The sequence below is a fragment of the Conger conger genome, chromosome 2 (assembly GCF_963514075.1).
Source record: "Conger conger chromosome 2, fConCon1.1, whole genome shotgun sequence".
In the NCBI taxonomy this organism is placed as follows: Eukaryota; Metazoa; Chordata; class Actinopteri; order Anguilliformes; family Congridae; genus Conger; species Conger conger.
In genome coordinates this window covers 81026075-81046252 of record NC_083761.1, presented here as the reverse complement: position 1 = coordinate 81046252, position 20178 = coordinate 81026075, and the positions used below count along the sequence as shown (strand labels likewise).

The following is a 20178-nucleotide window of genomic DNA, read 5'->3' as shown; positions in this document are numbered from 1 at the left end:
TATGTCACCATGTGTAAACAACGGGGAGGGGGGCGGGGGCGAAAGGCTCAACTCCACGGGACGGCCCCAATTACCCCCCTCCCCCCCTCCCCCGGTCAGGTCCAGGGGGAAGGAAAGCCTGTATATTTCTACCCGACATCCACATTACATTACATTACATGAGTTATTTAGCGGATGCTTTTAATCCTAATTGAGTCGATTAGACTAAGCACGGGCCAGTCCCCCCCTGGAGCAATGTGTGGTTATGGGCCTTGCTCAAGGGCCCGACAGCTGATCGTATTGTGCTGCACTGGGACTTGAACCGACAACTTTCCCGCTCCCAGTGGAGCAGTCCCCAGTCAAGGTGCCTGACTAAGGTGCTTACCTCCAACTGCCTCCATCCCAGCCTGTTTCCCCCAGACCAGGGACAGATACGTAATTGTTTTGAATTAAAATGTCCCGCTGTGCTCAAATGATCTCGCCTGGGGCCAATCAAGCCGACCAGGAGGACCAGAGAGCACTTTTCTTTTTTTTTTAGAGTATTTCATAGGTTCCAAAGCACCCGACAAGCTCAGTACAGCGTTTGGATCCAAAGCAATGACGTATTTGACCTGGTGTCCCCACGAAACCATAAATTCAGTTTTGCGATTGTATGCCTTTCACTTCATGGAGTTAGGGTCGGAGGAGAGGGAGGAGGGGGAGGAGGAGGGTTTTCATTCACACCAGGGTCATTCAGGGCCAGGGCGTGGCGCTGCAGATGTTCAGATAAACCGATAAGCGATTTAGAGGGTTGATCGCTTACGCGCTCATGCGTTCCTGAACGACTGTCCCCTCTCGAACCTTGCTAGCCTGTTTCCCAGACGAGTATATAAAGAAAGGCCCATTTTTTCCCCACATAAGTGCTCAAGGCTGTGTGATAACCTCTGATAGGAGTTCCCCAAGGCTCCAACTTCGGCCCTGTTTGTGTTTGCCCTGACGCTGGAGGGGGGGGGGGAAACTGCTGCTCTGCAATCGGAAAGGTCTTTCCCTGCCATGTTTCCTCATCCCCGACGTGAAAGAAAAGCAAGAAAACGGACGAAAAATGGCGGCATATCCCACAATGCCGTGCCCTGGGGAGTCCTCGGGGGTTGTGGGCTCTTGCGTTCCTTGGGAGGAAGCAGCGACCACTTCCCTGCAGGGGATGAAGGAGAGTCTGGCCCGGCAGTCAGACTATATGTTGACAAAGCCATTAATAATACATTACAGACTCGACAGCATTAGCAGCTTAAACTCCGGCGTGGCATATTTTGTCCGCCGCTTATCATGGAAAGTCATTAGCTCAACGATTTTCACATTGGTCGAAATCCAACTCGTGCTTTATCCAGTCACACGAAATTTGGACACATTGGGCCTCCCTTCAAACCAACCCCCCCCCCCCCCCCTTTTCTTGTTTGGAAGGTTAAAGCAGCCAATGAAACAAATACAATTTCTACTTTACAGTACCCCCCCCCCCCCCCATTGCTGTTCACAGAAATCTATTGTGATAGACGAAAAACAATGTTATTTTATGATGCAACTGCCACGGACTTGTTTTTGACTTGAAATGCGTCTGTAGATGGAAACTATCAGCTGTTGACAGTTTCATTCAGGAGAGAAATAAGTATGTCAGGCTGTGAATACAGCTCTGACCTTGTACTCAGTCCCAGGACGTGTCTGAGTGTAATCAACCCCAAGGCCTGACTGAGGGAGAGCAGAAGCAGTTTAAACGCTGGTTAAATCATAGAATTTAATCATTTTCCCCCCAAAGGTACATATCCATCAGCGTGCGGAGTAGGGGCCTGGTTTCGGCACGAGTCGCAGGTGAGAAGCAGGGGGGTATGGCTGCCAGAGGGGTGCTATCGGGAGTGTTGGCGGTCCCTGGGGCGTGGCCCTGGTTGTTGTCACTATCGGAACTTTTCACATCAAATGGTAAATGGTTGGCATTTATATAGCGCCTTCATCCAAAGCGCTGTACAATCGATGCTTCTCATTCACCCATTCACATACACACTCACACACCAATGGCGATTGGCTGCCATGCAAGGCATCAACCAGCTCGTCGGGAGCGTTTAGGGGTTAGGTGCCTTGCTCAGGGACACAGCCCGGGCGGGGGATCGAACCGGCACGGAACACAGGGCCAGTGTCTTATCACGCTCTCATTCGGTGTACTCATGGTCTGCATTCGGGAACACCCTGGATTAGATTAGATTCAACTTTATTGTCATTGGCTTCGAAAGGCAATGAAATGCATCCTCTCCATGTGACCCATCCTTAGTCACTCAGGAGCAGTGGGCAGCCACAGTGCAGCGTCTGGGGACCAACTCCAGTTCTCAGGCCAGGGCCTTGGTCAAGGGCAATAGCAGGAGCCTCCACACAGACACGGGGAGAACATGCAGACTCCACACAGACATGGGGAGAACATGCAGACTCCACACAGACATGGGGAGAACATGCACACTCCACACAGACAAGGGGAAAACATGCAGACTCCACACAGACACGGGGAGAACATGCAGACTCCACACAGACACGGGGAGGACATGCAGACTCCACACAGACACGGGGAGAACATGTACACTCCACACAGACACGGAGAGAACATGCAAACTCCACACAGACACGGGGAGAACATGCACACTCCACACAGACACGGGGAAAACATGCGAACTCCACACAGACACAGGGAGAACATGTACACTCCACAAAGACATGGGGGAGAACATGCAGACTCCACACAGACAAGGGGAAAACATGCAGACTCCACACAGACATGGGGAGAACATGCAGACTCCACACAGACACGGGGAGGACATGCAGACTCCACACAGACACGGGGAGAACATGTACACTCCACACAGACACGGAGAGAACATGCAAACTCCACACAGACACGGGGAGAACATGCAGACTCCACACAGACACGGGGAGAACATGGACACTCCCCCACAGACACGGGGAGAACATGCAGACTCCACACAGACACGGGGAGAACATGCAGACTCCACACTGACACGGGCAAAACATGCAACCTCCACACAGACACGGGGAGAACATGCAGACTCCACACAGACACGGGCAGAACATGCAACCTCCACACAGACACGGAAAGAACAAAGTGCTGTACAATCGATGCTTCTCATTCACCCATTCACATACACACTCACACACCAATGGCGATTGGCTGCCATGCAAGGCATCAACCAGCTCATCAGGAGCGTTTAGGGGTTAGGTGCCTTGCTCAGGGACACAGCCCGGGCGGGGGATCGAACCGGCAACCCTCCGACTGCCAGACGACTGCTCTGAGCCAGCGCTGCCCCAGGAAGGGAGGGGGATGAGGGGCGTGTGGCTATCGGAACAGATCATGGACCAGGGGGTGGTTGGCTGAGACGTAAATTCATTACAAACTAACAGCAAATTCGTCCAATCAGTTACTCAGACCAGACAGTGTATTGTCCGCTGGGGCCCACAAACCAGACCTGCAGGAATAATCAGAAAACTGGACATTCCAGTTGAAAACCAGGCAACCCTAGCGTGGGGGGGGGGGGGGGTGGCTGACCTGGCCTGCAGCCACAGCTGTAGGCAGTTCGGTCCCCAGGGCTGATCTTAGTTACGAGATGCACACGGGCTGGAGAGGGAAGGGACTAACAGACTAACGATCTTCGTGCTTCGTGTTTTGCGCGTTGCCAGCCGGCCTTGTCTCGCACAATGTTAAATACATCTGTGTGTGTGCGTGGAACACAGGGCCAGTGTCTTATCACGCTCTCATTCAATGTACTCATGGTCTGCATTCGGGAACACCCTGGATTAGATTAGATTCAACTTTATTGTCATTGGCTTCGAAAGGCAATGAAATACGTCCTCTCCATGTGACCCATCCTTAGTCACTCAGGAGCAGTGGGCAGCCACAGTGCAGCGTCTGGGGACCAACTCCAGTTCTGAGGCCAGGGCCTTGGTCAAGGGCAATAGCAGGAGCCTCCACACAGACACGGGGAGAACATGCAGACTCCACACAGACATGGGGAGAACATGCACACTCCACACAGACACGGGGAGAACATGCAGACTCCTCACAGACACGAGGAGAACATGTAAACTCCACACAGACATGGGGAGAACATGCAGACTCCACACAGACATGGGGAGAACAAGCAAACTCCCCCACAGACACAGGGCTTGGGCAGGGCTCAAGAAGGTCAGGACCTTCTTGCTGTGAAGCAACGGTGCAACCAACTTCAGCACTGTGCCGCCCGTATTATGTACAGTTTAAGTAAATGGTTGGCATTCATATAGCACCTTTATCCAAAGCGCTGTACAATTGACGCTTCGCAGTCACCCATTCATACACACACCAACAACGATTGGCTGCCATGCAAGGCACCAATCAGCTTGTCAAGAGCAATTGGGGGTTAGGTGTCTTGCTCATGGACACTTCGACACGCCCAGGGTGGGAATCGAACCGGCAACCCTCTGACTGCTAGATGACTGCTCTTACCGCCTGAGCCAATGTCACCATATGTGTAGTAGTCAGTACATATATTAAGGATTTGGAGTAGTTAGGATTTGGAGACAGAGTACGCAACCCCTGAACCTTGACCCCTGACCCCTGACCCCCGCTCACCTTGGCCAGGTGGGTCTGCAGGCTGTTCTTGGCGTCGGCGGTCTCGGACAGGCGGTTGGTGAAGGCCACGTTGACGGTGTTGAACTGGTTCCACATCTGGGTGGACGTGGCGTTGAGGAGGATCTCGATCTCGTCGCGGAGCTTGTGGGAGGTGGCTCGCTCGCTCTGGGAGTGCAGGATGTTGCTGTCCGTGAATCTGCACCACGTCTCAGGGAGGGACAGCCTGGGCCCACACAGCACAGCCGGAGAGGGTAAACGGTCGGCATTTATATCGCGCCTTTATCCAAAAGCGCTGTACAATTGATGCTCCTCATTCACCCATTCATACACACGCTCACACACCGACGGCAACTGACTGCCATGCGAGGCACCAGCCAGCTTGTCGGGAGCATTCAGGGTTAGGTGTCTTGCTCAGGGACACTTTGACACACCCTGGGCGGGATCGAACTGGCAACCCTCCAACTGCTAGACAACCGCACTTACCGCCTGAGCTAATGTCGCCCCATCAAAAAATGTTGCCCCCTCAAAAACTGACAAAATCTCCACAGTCAAGAGAGTGGTGGGCACATAAGTCCATAGGGCAGCCTGGAGCCCAGGTACATGACTGGGGGTTGGTAGCTGTACCCACAATATGAGGGGCGACATGGCTCAGGCAGTAAGAGCAGTCGTCTGGCATTCGGAGGGTTGCCGGTTCGATCCCCCGCCCGGGCTGTGTCGAAGTGTCCCTGAGCAAGACACCTAACCCCCAAATGCTCCTGACGAGCTGGTCGGGGCCTTGCATGGCAGCCAATCGCCATCGGTGTGTGAGTGTGTGTATGAATGCCATTTACCATTTATGATCTGCACAGCTGTTGGGTCCTTGTGCAAGGCCCTTAACCCCACATTACTCAAGGGGCGACTGTCCCCTGCTTAGTCCAATCAGCTGTAAGTAGCTGTGTATGAAGTCGGCTCGGGGGCAGAACTCACGAGGGGTCGTTGCGCTCGACGCCGCGGTGGTAGCTGATCCCGTCGGACTTGTTGCGGAGCTGGTGGCACCTGTCGTCGATGCGGAAGGCGCTCACCTTGTCACTGGCGTCCTTCTCCAGCTCGTGCTGCGCGCCTCGGTTAGCTCTGAGCCCCAAAACAGAGAGAGAGAGAGAGAGAGGGGGAGAGGGAGAGAGAGAGAGCGTGCTCGCTAAACGCATATCCTTTTCATCATTTCACCCTGTGTTATTTTTCTGCGTCTGTTGTGATTGAATTGTTTTTTTAAAAAAAGAAGAAAATGAAACTATCTAAGTAATTATTCCTTGCATTTATGTTTCTTGCCAGTCGGCGACTCAAAGCACTTCACAGTGATGAGGGGGAAACTGGCCTCAACCTCCACCAATGTGCAGCACCCACCTGGGTGATGCAACGGCAGCCATTTTGCAGCAGAACGCTCACCACACACATCAGCACACACAACTACTCCAAAATAACCAGAGGTAAGCCAGAATTCATTCATTTCTAAAACTTATCTGAAAAGGGTCAGTGTGGGTACACGTTCTAGCCCAACACTAGCCCAACACTAGCAGCAATGCTCGCCTTTTCCTACCACTAAAGTGTACCTAAACATTTCAGTGTCAGTGGTGAGGAATTCCCCCTCGGTTGAGCCTGATTACTTAACCTAGGAAGTATGAGCCTAACTACTTTTTTTTTTTTTCTCCCAATTTGGTAGCCAATTGGACCCTGTCTGATTCAATTAGAGCTAGTATTAGATACACCGCCCACACCCCGTCCCTCAGCGGCCAACGGGAGAGTGATACACCTTCTTCAAGCCGTCACGCCTCCCAAGCTGTAACCGTGATTCCGAGGCGCCCGAGGTGCTTGTTTGTGCGGCTATCTACTAACCCTGCCAAGTCCCTCCCTCTGGAGCAGCGAGCCAATTATTGCTGCTCCACGTGAGCCGGCCAAACTTGGCTTTTTGGCAGGACCGAGAATCGAACCCCGGTCCTAGGTGTGCAACTGCAGCATACTGCAACCGCGAGTCTGCTGCGTCTTAGCCTGTTGCGCCACCGCGGCTCTCCAACACGATAACTACTTAAGTGTGGTTGTGTAGTCGAATAAGCTGTCATAGTGCTGGGCTAAAACAAAAAAACCTGCACCAACGCCGGCCCTTTTCAGAAGGGCCAGGACACCCCATCGTCCCGTCGTTCCAGAAACATTTACATTTACATTTACATTTTAGTCATTTGGCAGACGCTTTTAATCCAAAGCGACTTACAAGTGCATAGGTTCTACCATAAGTCAGAGCATCACATCCAGAAACTAGCAAAATACACAGGAAATGCTGTTCTAAACATAGTTGTCATCAGAAGTGCATTTTTTTTTTTTTTTTTTTTTTTTTTTGGGGGGTGGGGGGGGGTGTTAGACAAGGATAGGGATATCAGAAAGGAGGGGCAGGGGAAATCAGGAGGGAGGACTAAGGTAGAGTTTGAAAAGGTGGGTTTTGAGTCTGTGTCTGTGTCCTCCGGCGCGGACTCACGCAAGCTGAGCAATGGCGCGGTCCAAGTGCCTCCTCATCCTCTCCTGACACGACTTGATCACTTCCACTTCCTGCAGAAAGCACACGCTCGCGGTTACCCGGGGGGCGAAGGGATCCCTGACCCAGACCGCTAGCGGCGTTGAGTTTTTACCCGAGCTGGACGGGACTGACCTTCAGGAGATCCTTCTCCACGTCGTCGTGCACCAGGTCGATGGACATCCTCTTCTCCCGGTGGTACAGGCACTCCTGAGAGACCTGCCAGTGAGAGAGGAAGTATGAACCTCTCATCTGGACAAATAACCATCACATACGCCCCGTCTCCCATTTAAAGTTCTGTTGGCTTCAACTTGGTTTTTGTTTGATTTGTTTGTCCAACTTCTGTTGCTTTTCCTTGGTGTGGATGTGGAAGATGTTGAACAGGAATAGCAACATGCGACTACTACAACTACTACTACTACTACTGAAACTACTGCTACTGCTACTACTACTATTACAACTAACAATATAATAATATCAATAGTAGTAGTAATAATAATAATAATAATAACAGCAACAACATTTGTCCATGTAATATAAGACCAGACTGTCTCATGTCCATCGTCATTGGAAAGCCTACAATCAGGCTTGGTTGGGGCGATAGAAAATCAATTGAAAATTCTGACTTTTATTAAAAAATGAATTATCAAGCTTTCACTGATGTCAGCTGTGCAATGAATGTAAATATGAATCATGGGGACGGGTGTGAGTTGCCTGGCTGTGTATGAAGGAAACACTCTCGTCACCTGATCCCGCCTCATTAAGTCACCAGATCTTCAGTCGGACGAACCTGACACTGTGCACCCCGAAGCAATCTGGGCGAGACAATCGATCGCCCTCGACAATCTGACTGACAGGGGGTTGCCAGGTTACCGCCACGGAACACTTGTGACCTAAATAAGGGCTTTTCTGGACGATGCCCCCCCCCCCCCCCTTTACAAACTGAAAATGGGGGTCGGGGGGGGGTGAGAATGGTGATAGGGTGTGATGTGATACCAGTGATGTCTTTGTTTCAAGACTGCGCCGCCTTCCTAGATTACCCGCTGGTTTAATACCTGAACTGTTACCATCTCAACCGGTCGGCCAGCAGAGGATGGGAAACCCTGAGTAGGCGGGTTTCTCTCCGGATTCCTCCCCACCGGGGAGTTCTCTCTCGCCACCTCTCTCTACCTCGTGTGCTATTTCGGGGCCTTCAGGGCTGATATTTTTCTGTTACTGAGTGAAATTTGTGATATGTCCTGCTATTTATATGTATCTTAATTGCTCCAGATAAGTACATCTGCCCAACCAATGGATGATATAACACAATGCAAAAGTTTTGCACATTAATAATAGAATGCTGTCCACCTCCACACAATCAGTACATTTAAAAACTCAGCAGCAACATAGAATGTGATTACGAATAAATACAATTCCAGTGAATTGGCAACATTGCATACACATATTCACACACATACTCTCATTCACGCACACTCTCTCACACTCTCAGATACACACACAAATAAACACTCTCTCTCATACACGCACAAACACACTCTCTCTCTCTCACACACTCACACACACACAGACACTCACACACACACACACAAACACTCACACACGCACTCACACACACACACACACACACATGCTCACTCATACGCACACACACACACACACTCACACACGCACACACACACACTCACTCATGCACACATATACACACACACTCTTTCTCTCACACACACCCACACACACACACACTGTCTCACTCACACACACACATGCTCACTCATACGCACACACACACACACACACTCACTCACACACGCACACACACACACTCACTCATGCACACATATACACACACACACTCTTTCTCTCACACACACCCACACACACACACACTGACACTCACACACACACACACACACACACACGCACACCGTACCTGCAGGGGTCCCTCCGTCTCCGCCAGGGCCCTCTCCAGCCTCCTCTTCACCTCGGAGAGGGCTCCGATCTCGGCCACCATGTTCTCGATCTCGTGGTTGAGCTCGGACCTCCAGAAGGAGATGTCGGTGATGCGCTCGCCGATGTTCTTGCTGGTGCTCTCCTGGGTGTGCCGGGTGAGCTGGTCCTTGTCCTGGATCATCCGGATGGTGTCCCGCCTCAGCCTCTCGGCGCTGTTCCGGGACGACTCCGACTCGCGGTAGTTGCACTGGTTGGACTTGTGCCAGTCGTCCGGCGTGTAGCGGGACGTCAGCGCCGCCCTGTTGGACGGGTAGAACATGGTCTTGGACCGCGCCAGGCCCGAGGCGGCCAGCCCGGACACCCCGCCGTTGCCGCTCTTGTAGTACCCGCTGGTCCTCCAGGGCATGCCCGAGCCCTGCGCCAGGGCCACCAGCGGCTGGTGGCTCCGGTAGCTGGCCGCCATGGTGGAGATGGCCGGCAGGAAGTGGCTGGATTTGGGCCGGGAGTACGTGGCCGTCAGGGTGGACCCCATCAGCTCCATGTCTCACCCCTCGCCCCGCCCCTCAGGTTCCACCGCTGTCCTGAAACGGCGGAGAAGGGGGGTCAGTCCGCCTGCCGGCTCACACACGTCGCCTGGGGTCCCAGACAGCTCACCGCGTTGTATTCCAACGGGGAAATAAATAATAATCATTTCTTATTTGGCCTGGCGCTTTAAACCGAAGCGCTGTACTGTTGATTAGACTAAGCAGAGAGCACAGAGAGCAATGTGGGGTTAAGGGCCTTGCCCAAGGGCCCAACGGCTGTGCAGATCTTATTGTGGCTACACCGGGAATCGAACCACCAACCTTCTGGGTCCCAGTCCTCGTACCTTAGCGACTAGGCTACGGGCTGAAATTACCTGGGGGACTCTGTAATTGCACACTACACTCACATGAAAGGAGCAGGGACCAGAGAACGCTGAGGTCATGTTACTGCGGACAATCGATATATCTCTGCAACACACCTATAATTGAAAACCACTGAATAAAAACAAAAGAATACGCTTACAAAGCTGGCTAACGATTATTCTCTCACTGCGAGAGGCAACGGTTTTCTTCAGTACTTCAGCGAATGGTTGAGACAACACCGCTGATACAAAATACCAAATATGGTTTACATTAATTTGGTGGAGTCGGTTGGGGGGGGGGTATTCTTACATATCTTAGTCTGTCACCGATTTTGTTTTTACTGGCTACATGATGAATGTGTTTAAATCATTGTGTGTATAACATAATATAATATATATATATATATATATATATATATAAATATTGCAAAAGAGTGCCTCTGTTTAAAAACTAACTTAAATAAACATTAATTTGATAGCAATGATTACATGCATATGTACAGTGCACAAAACAAGTATGTAAGTATTCTTTAGCTTCATCTGGAGAGTGTGTGGCACTTTAATTTATTTAGTATTGATTCATTCGTGCATTATTTTGTTTAGTAGTTTATCCAGAGCATATTATAAACAGTGTTGGAATGTCCAGGGGTCAGACAATAAAAGTCCTGCCTTGGTTTTCTTCATCCACGAACTCAACTCATTTCACTTTGCTGTTCTACCTCCTGGCAGAATAACTGTGCTAATTAGCACATCGATTGGAATTATGGATGGAATATATAATTGGAATATGATAATAGGGAAGGACATTTACTTTCAGAACCTGGGTTTTTTCCCACCTGTGACTATAAATGACTTCATGATTATAAAGTAGTAGATATGTAAGAATATCGTTTAGCAAGAAAGAAATACACGGAACATAAATCACAAATGACATTAACGTGACATCCGACATCTTTTCAAATCGTATTGATTTATAAAGCGCAGCACTTACGTGACAGAACTGGTCAATCTCCCGCTTCAGTCATTCGCTGTTCAGGGACGAGCTTCACCTGCGACCAGAGTTTTGCGCGCACCTGTAGCTACAACTCTTCGGGATATTAGCGAAGGTATCCGCGAATATATTATTGATGGACAGGAGCGCTACCCACTAATGCGGTAGAAGGGGAAGAATTTGAGCCAATCTGTCCGGCGAAGGGGCGGTCCTTCACAGTGTAGTTGTCTGAAATAACTCAGTTGCCACAGAGGCAGTTGCCCTTGGTAACCACCATCAACCAAGGAGCTAAGACAAAAATAAATTATGCCATATTTTTCCACTAAAGGTACAGGTCAGCAGTTGAGTGCAACGAATGCAAACACAATGGCATCTTGTAAAAAATATATATGGGCATATTTTCATTTATGTAATTTGTAGGTGTCCTTAAAATACCCATGCGCTTTTTAGTCTTCTGAAATTATACCACAAGTGGGTGAAAATGCACGTAATTGAATAATGAACACGCACCAAAAATGACGATGTAGCAATTTACAGGACACGCACCCATATTCTGATCGGATTTCATTGCCTAACAGGGTGTCTTTGGAATCAAAACTGCCAGATGTCCATTACTGTAACCACAACAACCGGATCTATTATAAACACTCTCCCGAAACGCCATAAATAATGCAAAGGTAGCAAATATAAACCGTGCATTAACGTACAACGACTTATCGTTAAGCACACTCGTGGACTATGTTATGGGAAGTAATGTCCTTCAAAAGTGTTTGAAAGTCCATGTTGCTACTCCGCGCCTTTTCATTAAGCCTGATAGACGGTAGATAAACAATGGCTGGTTTGGCACGGTCACAGAAGTGTGTTTGTGTTTCCGTGTGTGTGTGTGTGTGTGTGTGTTAGTGACACCCTGCAACCGACACGTCACGGTGCGGGGCCTCTTTAAAGCTCTCCTTTAAAGCTCTCCGGTGCAGGACCTGGACAGCAATGTAGCGTCAGACTGCTATAGCAGTGAGCGCGCAATGAGTTAATCGCACGCCGAAACAGAAGTGACCCGTTTTGCTTCTCTGCGCAATGAGGTGGACTGTAACCGGGGTAAAAATTAAAAAAAGAAAGAAAAGCCTTCGCTCTTTTTTAATCGAATAGGTCGAAGTAATATTTCATACACACATTAATTGTGTTGCCTCCTGCGAAATTGAACATTGTTGTCTGCAAGCGGTGGTCTTGGTTTTAAAGTAGAAACGACTTCTGTCTGAAACTCAGCTCATTCCCCCCCCCACTGTTTAAACGTGTATCAGGACGTACAGGATGTAAATCTGTCACCATTATAATAAGACTCTGTAAAATCTCACATGCCACGCAAAGGCATAGCTTACAATTAGAAGCTTCTTTGATTTTTAAGGCATGGATCTCGCCTTAGGCTTTTGATTCATGGCTTCAAGCAAGATTCACATTTTTTCCCTCATACACACAGTACCATTAAATCATCAAGATGTGTTTGCATAGTAAACATTTTTTTAAGAAAACCCACACTTGCGTTAAATTATGAGTTCAGAATAACAAATGTTGATATAATCCAGCTCTTTGTCTCTATCTAATAAATAAATGAATTCCCTTTTGCCGTGCAAGCTACAGCAGACCAATACCACTCCCAGGAGCCTGTCAAACAGGAATGCCCCTACTGTGACAGTATTTTGGTATGTCTCGGCTGCTGGCAACAACATAGACATAAGCCATTAGTGTGTCTCCCTGGCATTGACCCATGACCTTTGACCTTTGCCTTAAGTGGCATGGACCCTGTAACAGAGCTCAGTGGCATTCTTCTCGTGTGTGGAGGCAGCCCAAGGTCAAAGGTCAAAGGTCGGTGGTGGCTCTTTGTTGTACCCGTTAGTCTTCATACCCATAGTTCCCACAAATAGCCTGGCACTGGAGCAGATATTTCAACAACAGTAGTACATGGAAAAGTGGGAGGAGCCACAACGGCCTGCTGTCAATCGAGACCGGTCTGAGCCAATCAAAAGGATTTTCCACATATAACAACACGCAATGCCCGTGTCCAAATCAGCACACCGGTCTGCTGTTGACGGGCGCACTGGTAGGTGAAATTTTCTCTCAGTACTTTTAAAACCCCAGGATGATGCTCTTATGTCCAGGGTTTCGCCGAGTATATTTGAGAGCGTACTTTTCAAGGAGTAGACGACCGTTTTGGTCTCGTAAAATTCTGAGGTGCTGATTTGTTAAAAAAAAAAACAAAAAAAAAAACGCTGGGAACTTTTGCCGATGTTTTCTTCCAATAGCAACAAGGGCCACGTGTGAATGACCACGCAGGGGAAGAGCGTCTTAGGACACTCCCAGCCCTCGCCCACCGCCCCTCCCATGCACTAAACAGCATGCAGTATGCAGCCAGTACACATCATAAGGACACAGTAGGAGGGTGGACACAGTCAATGATTGCCTCAAGTCATGGGTCACTAGTGCTGTGCTCCCCTGTGGACCCAGTGGTGTCTAACGCCCATCCGCATCCAGGAAGAAGAGCCCATTACGGGTCTAATACGCGCTAACAGAGTACGTGTTCTCTACCGGGAGGAAACCTGAATACCACCCACAGCAGTCAGTCACCCCTGACCTCATTCATTCATTCATTCATCCATTCATTATCCTAACCCGCTTATCCTGAACAGGGTCGCAGGGGGGCTGGAGCCTATCCCAGTATACATTGGGCGAAAGGCAGGAATACACCCTGGACAGGTCGCCAGTCCATCGCAGGGCACACACACCATTCATTCACACACACACTCATACCCACGGGCAATTTAGACTCTCCAATCAGCCTAACCTGCATGTCTTTGGACTGTGGGAGGAAACCGGAGTACCCGGAGGAAACCCACGCAGACACGGGGAGAACATGCAAACTCCGCACAGAGAGGCCCCGGCCGACGGGGATTCGAACCCAGGACCTCCTTGCTGTGAGGCGGCAGTGCTACCCACCGCGCCATCCGTGCCGCCGCACCAGACCCAGTGATATCTAACGCCCATCCACATCTAGGAAGAAGAGCCCGTTACGGGTCTAATACGCGGTAACGGAGAACGTGTCTCTCCACCGAGAGGAAACCCGAATACCACCCACAGCAGTCACCCCTGACCTCTACCCCTAAAAAAAAAAAAAAAAAAAAAAAAACAGACTGCTTTTTATTCAGGAGCTGAAACGTGACACCCGGACCGTGGCTGGGGTGGGGGGTTTGGGGGGTTTGGGGGGGGGCCCTGGGCCCTGTTTCTGCCCCTGCAGCACAGGCCCAGACCCTGCATCTGGACCCTGAGGGGCCCAGAGCGAGGCGGTCCGCCCGGCGTGTTCGGCTCACGCCAGGGGGAGGGGCCCGGAGCGGTGTCCGGTCTCACAACCAGGCCCGGAAATAGCTATCTCGCTTAAGTTAACTTAAAACAACTGTTAGGGGTTGTTGGGCGTTTCGGCCTGGTCTGTTGTGTTTTCCAATTTCCCTGTGTTATTTTCTGTTGTGAAAGTGTCTCTAAGAAGATATAAATACAATAATTATTTTTTTTGGTTTGTTTACGGTACACATACTTTGGAGATGACAGTTCAGAGATCGCCCATCTTACCCTACCACACAGTAACTTTGTTTGCCGGACCAAAAAAAAAACAAGTTTGCACTTATTGGCTATTTAGTCAGAGATAAGGATGTGCCTTGATTGAATCCAGGCCTTTGTGATGTTGGATGTGATCCCTGTTTGGGCTGGGTGTAGCCCATCTGGCAACCACATCTGCAGAACAGACAGAGGGATGAATCTCAAAGCCGAGGGTAGACCCCCCCCCCCCCCCCACCCCTCCTCACCTTCACGACTGTGCAGATCCTAAAACATGATTCCTCTGGGGCGCCCCTCGATGCCCACCCCCCCCCCCCACCCACCTCTCAAAGGCCAGAGGAAATGGAACTCTGACACCAGGGCTGCAGAAAGGGCTCAATGTACAGGGGGACACACCCTCCTGGAATGTTCTGAGAAAAACACACGCCGTGGACATTCACATCTCTCTCCCTCTCTCTCTCTTCCTCTCCCTCTCTGTCTCTCTCTGTCTCGCTCTCTCCTTTTCTCTCTCTCCCTCTCTCCCTCCTTCTCTCTCCCTCCCTCTCTCTCTCTGTCCCCCTCTCTCTTGCGCTCTCTCTCTGTCTCTGTCTCTCTCTCTTCAATTTCGTGTGGCACTTATGCACACAGATGCAAACAGACACACACACACACTCTCTCTCTCTCTCTCTCTCTCTCTCTCTCTCTCACACACACACAGAGCCACACACACTCTCTCTCACACACAGAGCCACACACACACTCTCTCACACACACACAGAGCCACACACGCTCTCTCTCTCACACACACCGTGAGCTGGCTTCAGTGTGAAAACGCCTGAGTCATGCAGAGGGTCGCAGTGAAAGAACAGGTTCCTGCCCTGATTGGATAATTCCCTCTCTCACATCGATTGCTGCAGTCCTGCGTGTACCCAGCACTCTGGATAAAAGGATGCTCTCCTCCGATATCAGCCCTGTTCACACTTCAGCACACAGGAAAAGCCACACACCCTGGCGCTGACTGCACTGTCGTACTCACAGATAAAAAAGGTGCCGTAGATCACTGATATTTATTGAAAATCTGTTCTTTCACGTTAAATCAAACGGCACGCGTCAAGAGAACTGCTGGTGCTATTTTCTGGTCTAATGAATGTATCATCGATCAAATCAAAAATCGAATCCAAAAATTGATACGGTTATCAGTTATGTGCTGAGGAAACATCATTAAAAACCAGCAGATCCTGTCGCTTCCTGGGATAAGGGCTGGCCACCGCCGGTCTAATGGGACGCTGCATTAGTTCTGCTTTTGGGCGACCATTCGGACGTACAGTACACATTTCCATTGTGTGAAAGTTGGTTTTTGTATCTCGAAGCACTTCACATCATCAGCTAAGACATTACATCGTCTTGATACCTATCCCACCATGCACTGGGGCGCCGCCCCGCTCCCAGCGTGCCGGAACTTGTCCCGAATGAAACGCAGGTGGAGGTTGGACCCACAGGGACGCCGGCTGAACCATTAACCACGGTGCGGTACTCACCCACCTGAATCCGCATTGGGGCGAGCGACTGACCAGAGAGCTGGACAGCGGCCATTTTGTTTCCGTATGTTTCATCCAGCTGCCTAGGTGATAAAGGGTGCAAACACAGTTAATTTGGTACAGTGCCTAAACTAGTTAGTGACGCTCCAGTACCCCCATAGCAATGGGTATAACCTGTTTTCTGTGTAAAAACTTGGACACTGTGGTGTATGTGTGTTGTAATGTGTACAACTGTCTGTAAGTTTATGTATGTTTATTAATGGTTTCCAGTGTGGGTTGTATTGTGGGGTACCAGCATATGATATGAGATCGATACAGTAGTGTGTAGTGCAATGAGTGTTGCTGTTGCTGGTGAATGTTTAAGGAGAAATTCCCATTAATGAAATGCATACAACCCCACACGCCACAAGGCCTTCCCAGTGTCCTTCTTTCAAACACCATCGAGTGTTGCGTTCATCAGCTGGTGCCCATATGAGTCAGTCTCCTAGCAGTGAATTGTTATTTAGCCCAAGAAAGAATGACAGTTTTAATGCTGCCACAGTGAAATCGAAACACTCCTGAACTTACACGATTTCACTGCGGCAGCATTAAAACTGTCATTGCCGTCGGATTGAGAAACATCCATTCCTGTCTTGTTATGTTATGGCCAGTGAGGTTCAATAACCAGAACCATCAGCTTCAAGTTTCACGGATTTGCAAAGAATGTCACATGACGGGGGCCCATTACTTAAACACAGCCATATGATTTTTTTTTTGGGTTTCCTCCCGTAAAAAAAAAACCCAACAAAAACATGTGACATTCATTTCCTGCCCCTGCCTGTCATGTGACAGTTTGACAGGATGTAGCGTGTATTCTCAGCACATTTCAGGGAGGCTCCTCGCTCAGAAGCCACAGTGCAGCCAGGTCAGGCTTGGCCGAACTCAATCAGCCTGCACCCCGCGTTGAGGTGAGTACCCACGGCCATATAGGTTACCGTGGGCCGGTGAATGATTCATGGGCCAGGAAGCGTCCACAGAAGGCCATTTAACGCATCATAATGACCGCCGTCTCCGGTTACCGCCGGCGGAACGCGATTCTTTCCGCCAATCTCAGCGCAGGGGCCCCCCCGGGCCCGAACAATGCCCCCCCCTTCCAGCCGCCAGGAAGCCGCTTTTCTCTGGCACACAGGCGATAAAAGCGGATCGTCGCGGGTTACGGGGCAAACCGCTTCAGGCCAGGGATGGCGGTGATGGTGACGGTGACGGTGGGACCCCAAAGAACTGACCCGAAAATGCAGAGGGGTGCCAGAGACGAGCCTTGTGCCTGAGACTGGTGTCATGGAACTTATGATAGCTATAACGGAGCTGGCCTGCACCCCAAAAGCCTGCCTGACCCCCGAAACTGGCTGAGACCGCTCTCTCAGAAATAAAGGCATGGAAAGTGCCTAAAAGGGTACAAACGCTGGGGCAGAATCCTGTAGGTGCATGAAAGTGCACTCCCAACTAGTAGTGAGCAGAGACGTTCCTTGGACACGGACATTTCTGTTATTTTGGTTCTGTACTCCTCTCTTTCACTTTCCTCATGTTGTCACGCCCCAACGACACCGTCTCCAATGGCCATGGCAAATTCTACAGTCAACAGCTCTCTTCTGCATTCGCTAACGACACAAATGAACACACCTGCCTAACGAAACACATCTGTGAAGCCCAATTCAACAAATGCTTGTAGGACCTTAAAATGGAGGGCCCATGTACGAAAGGTGCTATCGTTTCTAAACGGTTCGTCCGATATGGTTGAAATGCCCACAAATTGTCAACCTCATTGTCATTGTATCCTTTCAAAGTCAAAGCGCTTCAGTACTGCCCCAAAATTACGAAAAAATGTGTCACTGTCCAATTAATTATGGTCGTCACTGTACGTATAGCTAATTTGTAACTATTTTGCTTGGAAAATGTACTTCTTTGTACCCAAAGAGAACATTACTGTACTGTCAGGGTGCATTTGGGGAAACGTTGATCCTTGAAGAACAAAAACGTACCTCCACTGTCACTGTATTTCTGAGAGTGCTGTGCCATGGAACTGGCAGTTATAACAGGGCCGAGGCCCGCAGAAAGCCCTGGTGCTCATGGGAAGGTTTTGACGTGCTGGTCGGCCACGTTTAATGATTTATGGCCGACCGTGCGACTAAGCTTTACACCGGCGGCGACTCCAAACAGAAACCTGAGCCCTGTAACTAAGCAAACGAGAAGCTGCAGAAGCTAACGAACAATTACACTAATTTTGCTTCCAGGGATTGACGCAGGTACGAGGCACTGGCTATGGTGCTATGGCCAAACTACTCTAAAACTGTTTTATTGTAATGACTTGTCCAAAGGTGCTTAGCTGGCATGTGGAAGGTTGGTGGCTCAAGCCCCAGTGTAGCCACAGCCGTTGGGCCCTTGAGCAAGGCCCTTAACTCTGCATTGCTCCAGGGGAGGATTGTCTCCTGCTTAGTCTAATCAACTGTAAGTTGCGTTGGTCTGCAAAATAACTGCGATATTTGTGAAATGCCAGAGGTGGGATTGAACCTGTTGGGCCGGGTTTGCTCTTTCTGCGAGTGTTTCATAGGTTCCTATACGCCAGACACGCTCAGCAAAGTGTATTTGAATCCAAAACAATGACGTATTTGACCCAGGTCTGCTGCTGTTATTAGACTGTAGCAGCCCCCCTGCTGGCAGCCTGCATGTGTCTCACCACCCCTGAAACAGTGTGGTATTCCTGCCCTGGTCACTCCGCTGCAGTATCCGGTACCGGCTGGTTTGAGCGCGTTTCCAGGCTCATTTGGGACCACGTCGTCCTACCACAGCCACAGAAACGTTTCCACGTGTTTGTGTTCTGGGTCGCTGACCGCAGCCGGAGTTGGAGTTTCTCCTGTGTGTCCGGGACTGGACTGGACCGGACGCCTAACGCAGGGTCAGAAACGGTCCACGTGTTTGTGTTCTGGGTCGCTGACCGCAGCCGGAGTTAGAGTTTCTCCTGTGTGTCCGGGACTGGACCGGACGCCTAACGCAGGGTCAGAAACGGTCCACGTGTTTGTGTTCTGGGTCGCTGACCGCAGCCGGAGTTGGAGTTTCTCCTGTGTGTGTCCAGGACCGGACCGGACTCCTGACGCAGGGTCAGGGGCAGGTTTTCCGCTGATCTTCTCCTCCTGCTGTGCGACACCCCCGGTCTCCCTGGGAAACAGGACACACTAAAACCCTTAATGGAGCGCCTTCGCCGGGCGATGCGGAGAGAGGGCTCTCTGTTTCGGTCGAGCGGTGTCCACTTCACGGCCCAGAATCGCCGGGAAACGAAGCGCCTGGCAAACGCCTTCAGCCTTATTCCCTTACCCCACTCCCCGGTCCAACCTGCGCACTGTTCCCCAAGGGCATCCAGTTAACCTGTCACCTGCTGGCTCTCTCTGTAACTGCTCTTTTATCTCACTCTCCCTCTCTCTCTCCCTCCCTCTCTCTCTCTCTCTCTCTCTCTCTCACTCAATTCTAGTTGCTTTATTGGAAATACGCACTGTATGTAAATATTGCCAAAGCATCCAGAAATCAGTTAAAATACGTATATATGTGCAGTAAAGTAATTATGACAGTGAACATTGTCACAACAATGCAATAACAACAGCAATATTAATGTTCAGCACTTCAGTATTTAAAAAGGGAATCGGTTAAGATGGCATCTCTCTCTCTCTCCATTCTCTGTCTCTCTCTGTCTCTCTCTCAGTCAATTCAATTGAAGTTGCTTTATCGGTGGGAAATACAGATGTAAATATTGCCGAAGCGTACAGAAATCAGTTAAAATGTACAGTAAAATAATAAGTGAACATGAACATTTCCACAACAAAGACAACAACAATGGCGATGATTGGGGTGAGTCAACAGTAAGATAAGATGTAACGCTGAGATGGAATCTCTGCCTCTGTCTCTGTCTCTCTCTCTCTCTCTCTCTCTCAGAGGGAGATCGATTCAGCGCAGTTAGATTTCATTCGCAGAGCCCACAGTCTCCGAGGCGAACAGTCAGGGGCGGGGGTGGAGGGGGGGGTTGTGGTCTGTGAGTGGGGGTGGAGGGGTGGGTGG

At 50.0% G+C, this 20178-nt stretch overlaps 1 protein-coding gene across 1 annotated transcript in view; it reads right to left on the bottom strand.

The window, feature by feature from the left end:
- Positions 1–19482, bottom strand: part of tekt3 (tektin 3) — a 22769-nt gene extending 3287 nt beyond the window's left edge. The window contains exons 1-6 of the mRNA XM_061232601.1: positions 18643–19482; positions 9085–9685; positions 7290–7373; positions 7119–7189; positions 5582–5725; positions 4616–4838 (exon numbers count right to left, since the gene is read on the bottom strand). Coding sequence (XP_061088585.1) covers positions 4616–4838; positions 5582–5725; positions 7119–7189; positions 7290–7373; positions 9085–9645 — 1083 coding nt within the window. The 5' untranslated portion in view covers positions 9646–9685; positions 18643–19482. The remainder of the gene's footprint in view (positions 1–4615; positions 4839–5581; positions 5726–7118; positions 7190–7289; positions 7374–9084; positions 9686–18642) is intronic.
- Positions 19483–20178: the final 696 nt, after the last annotated feature.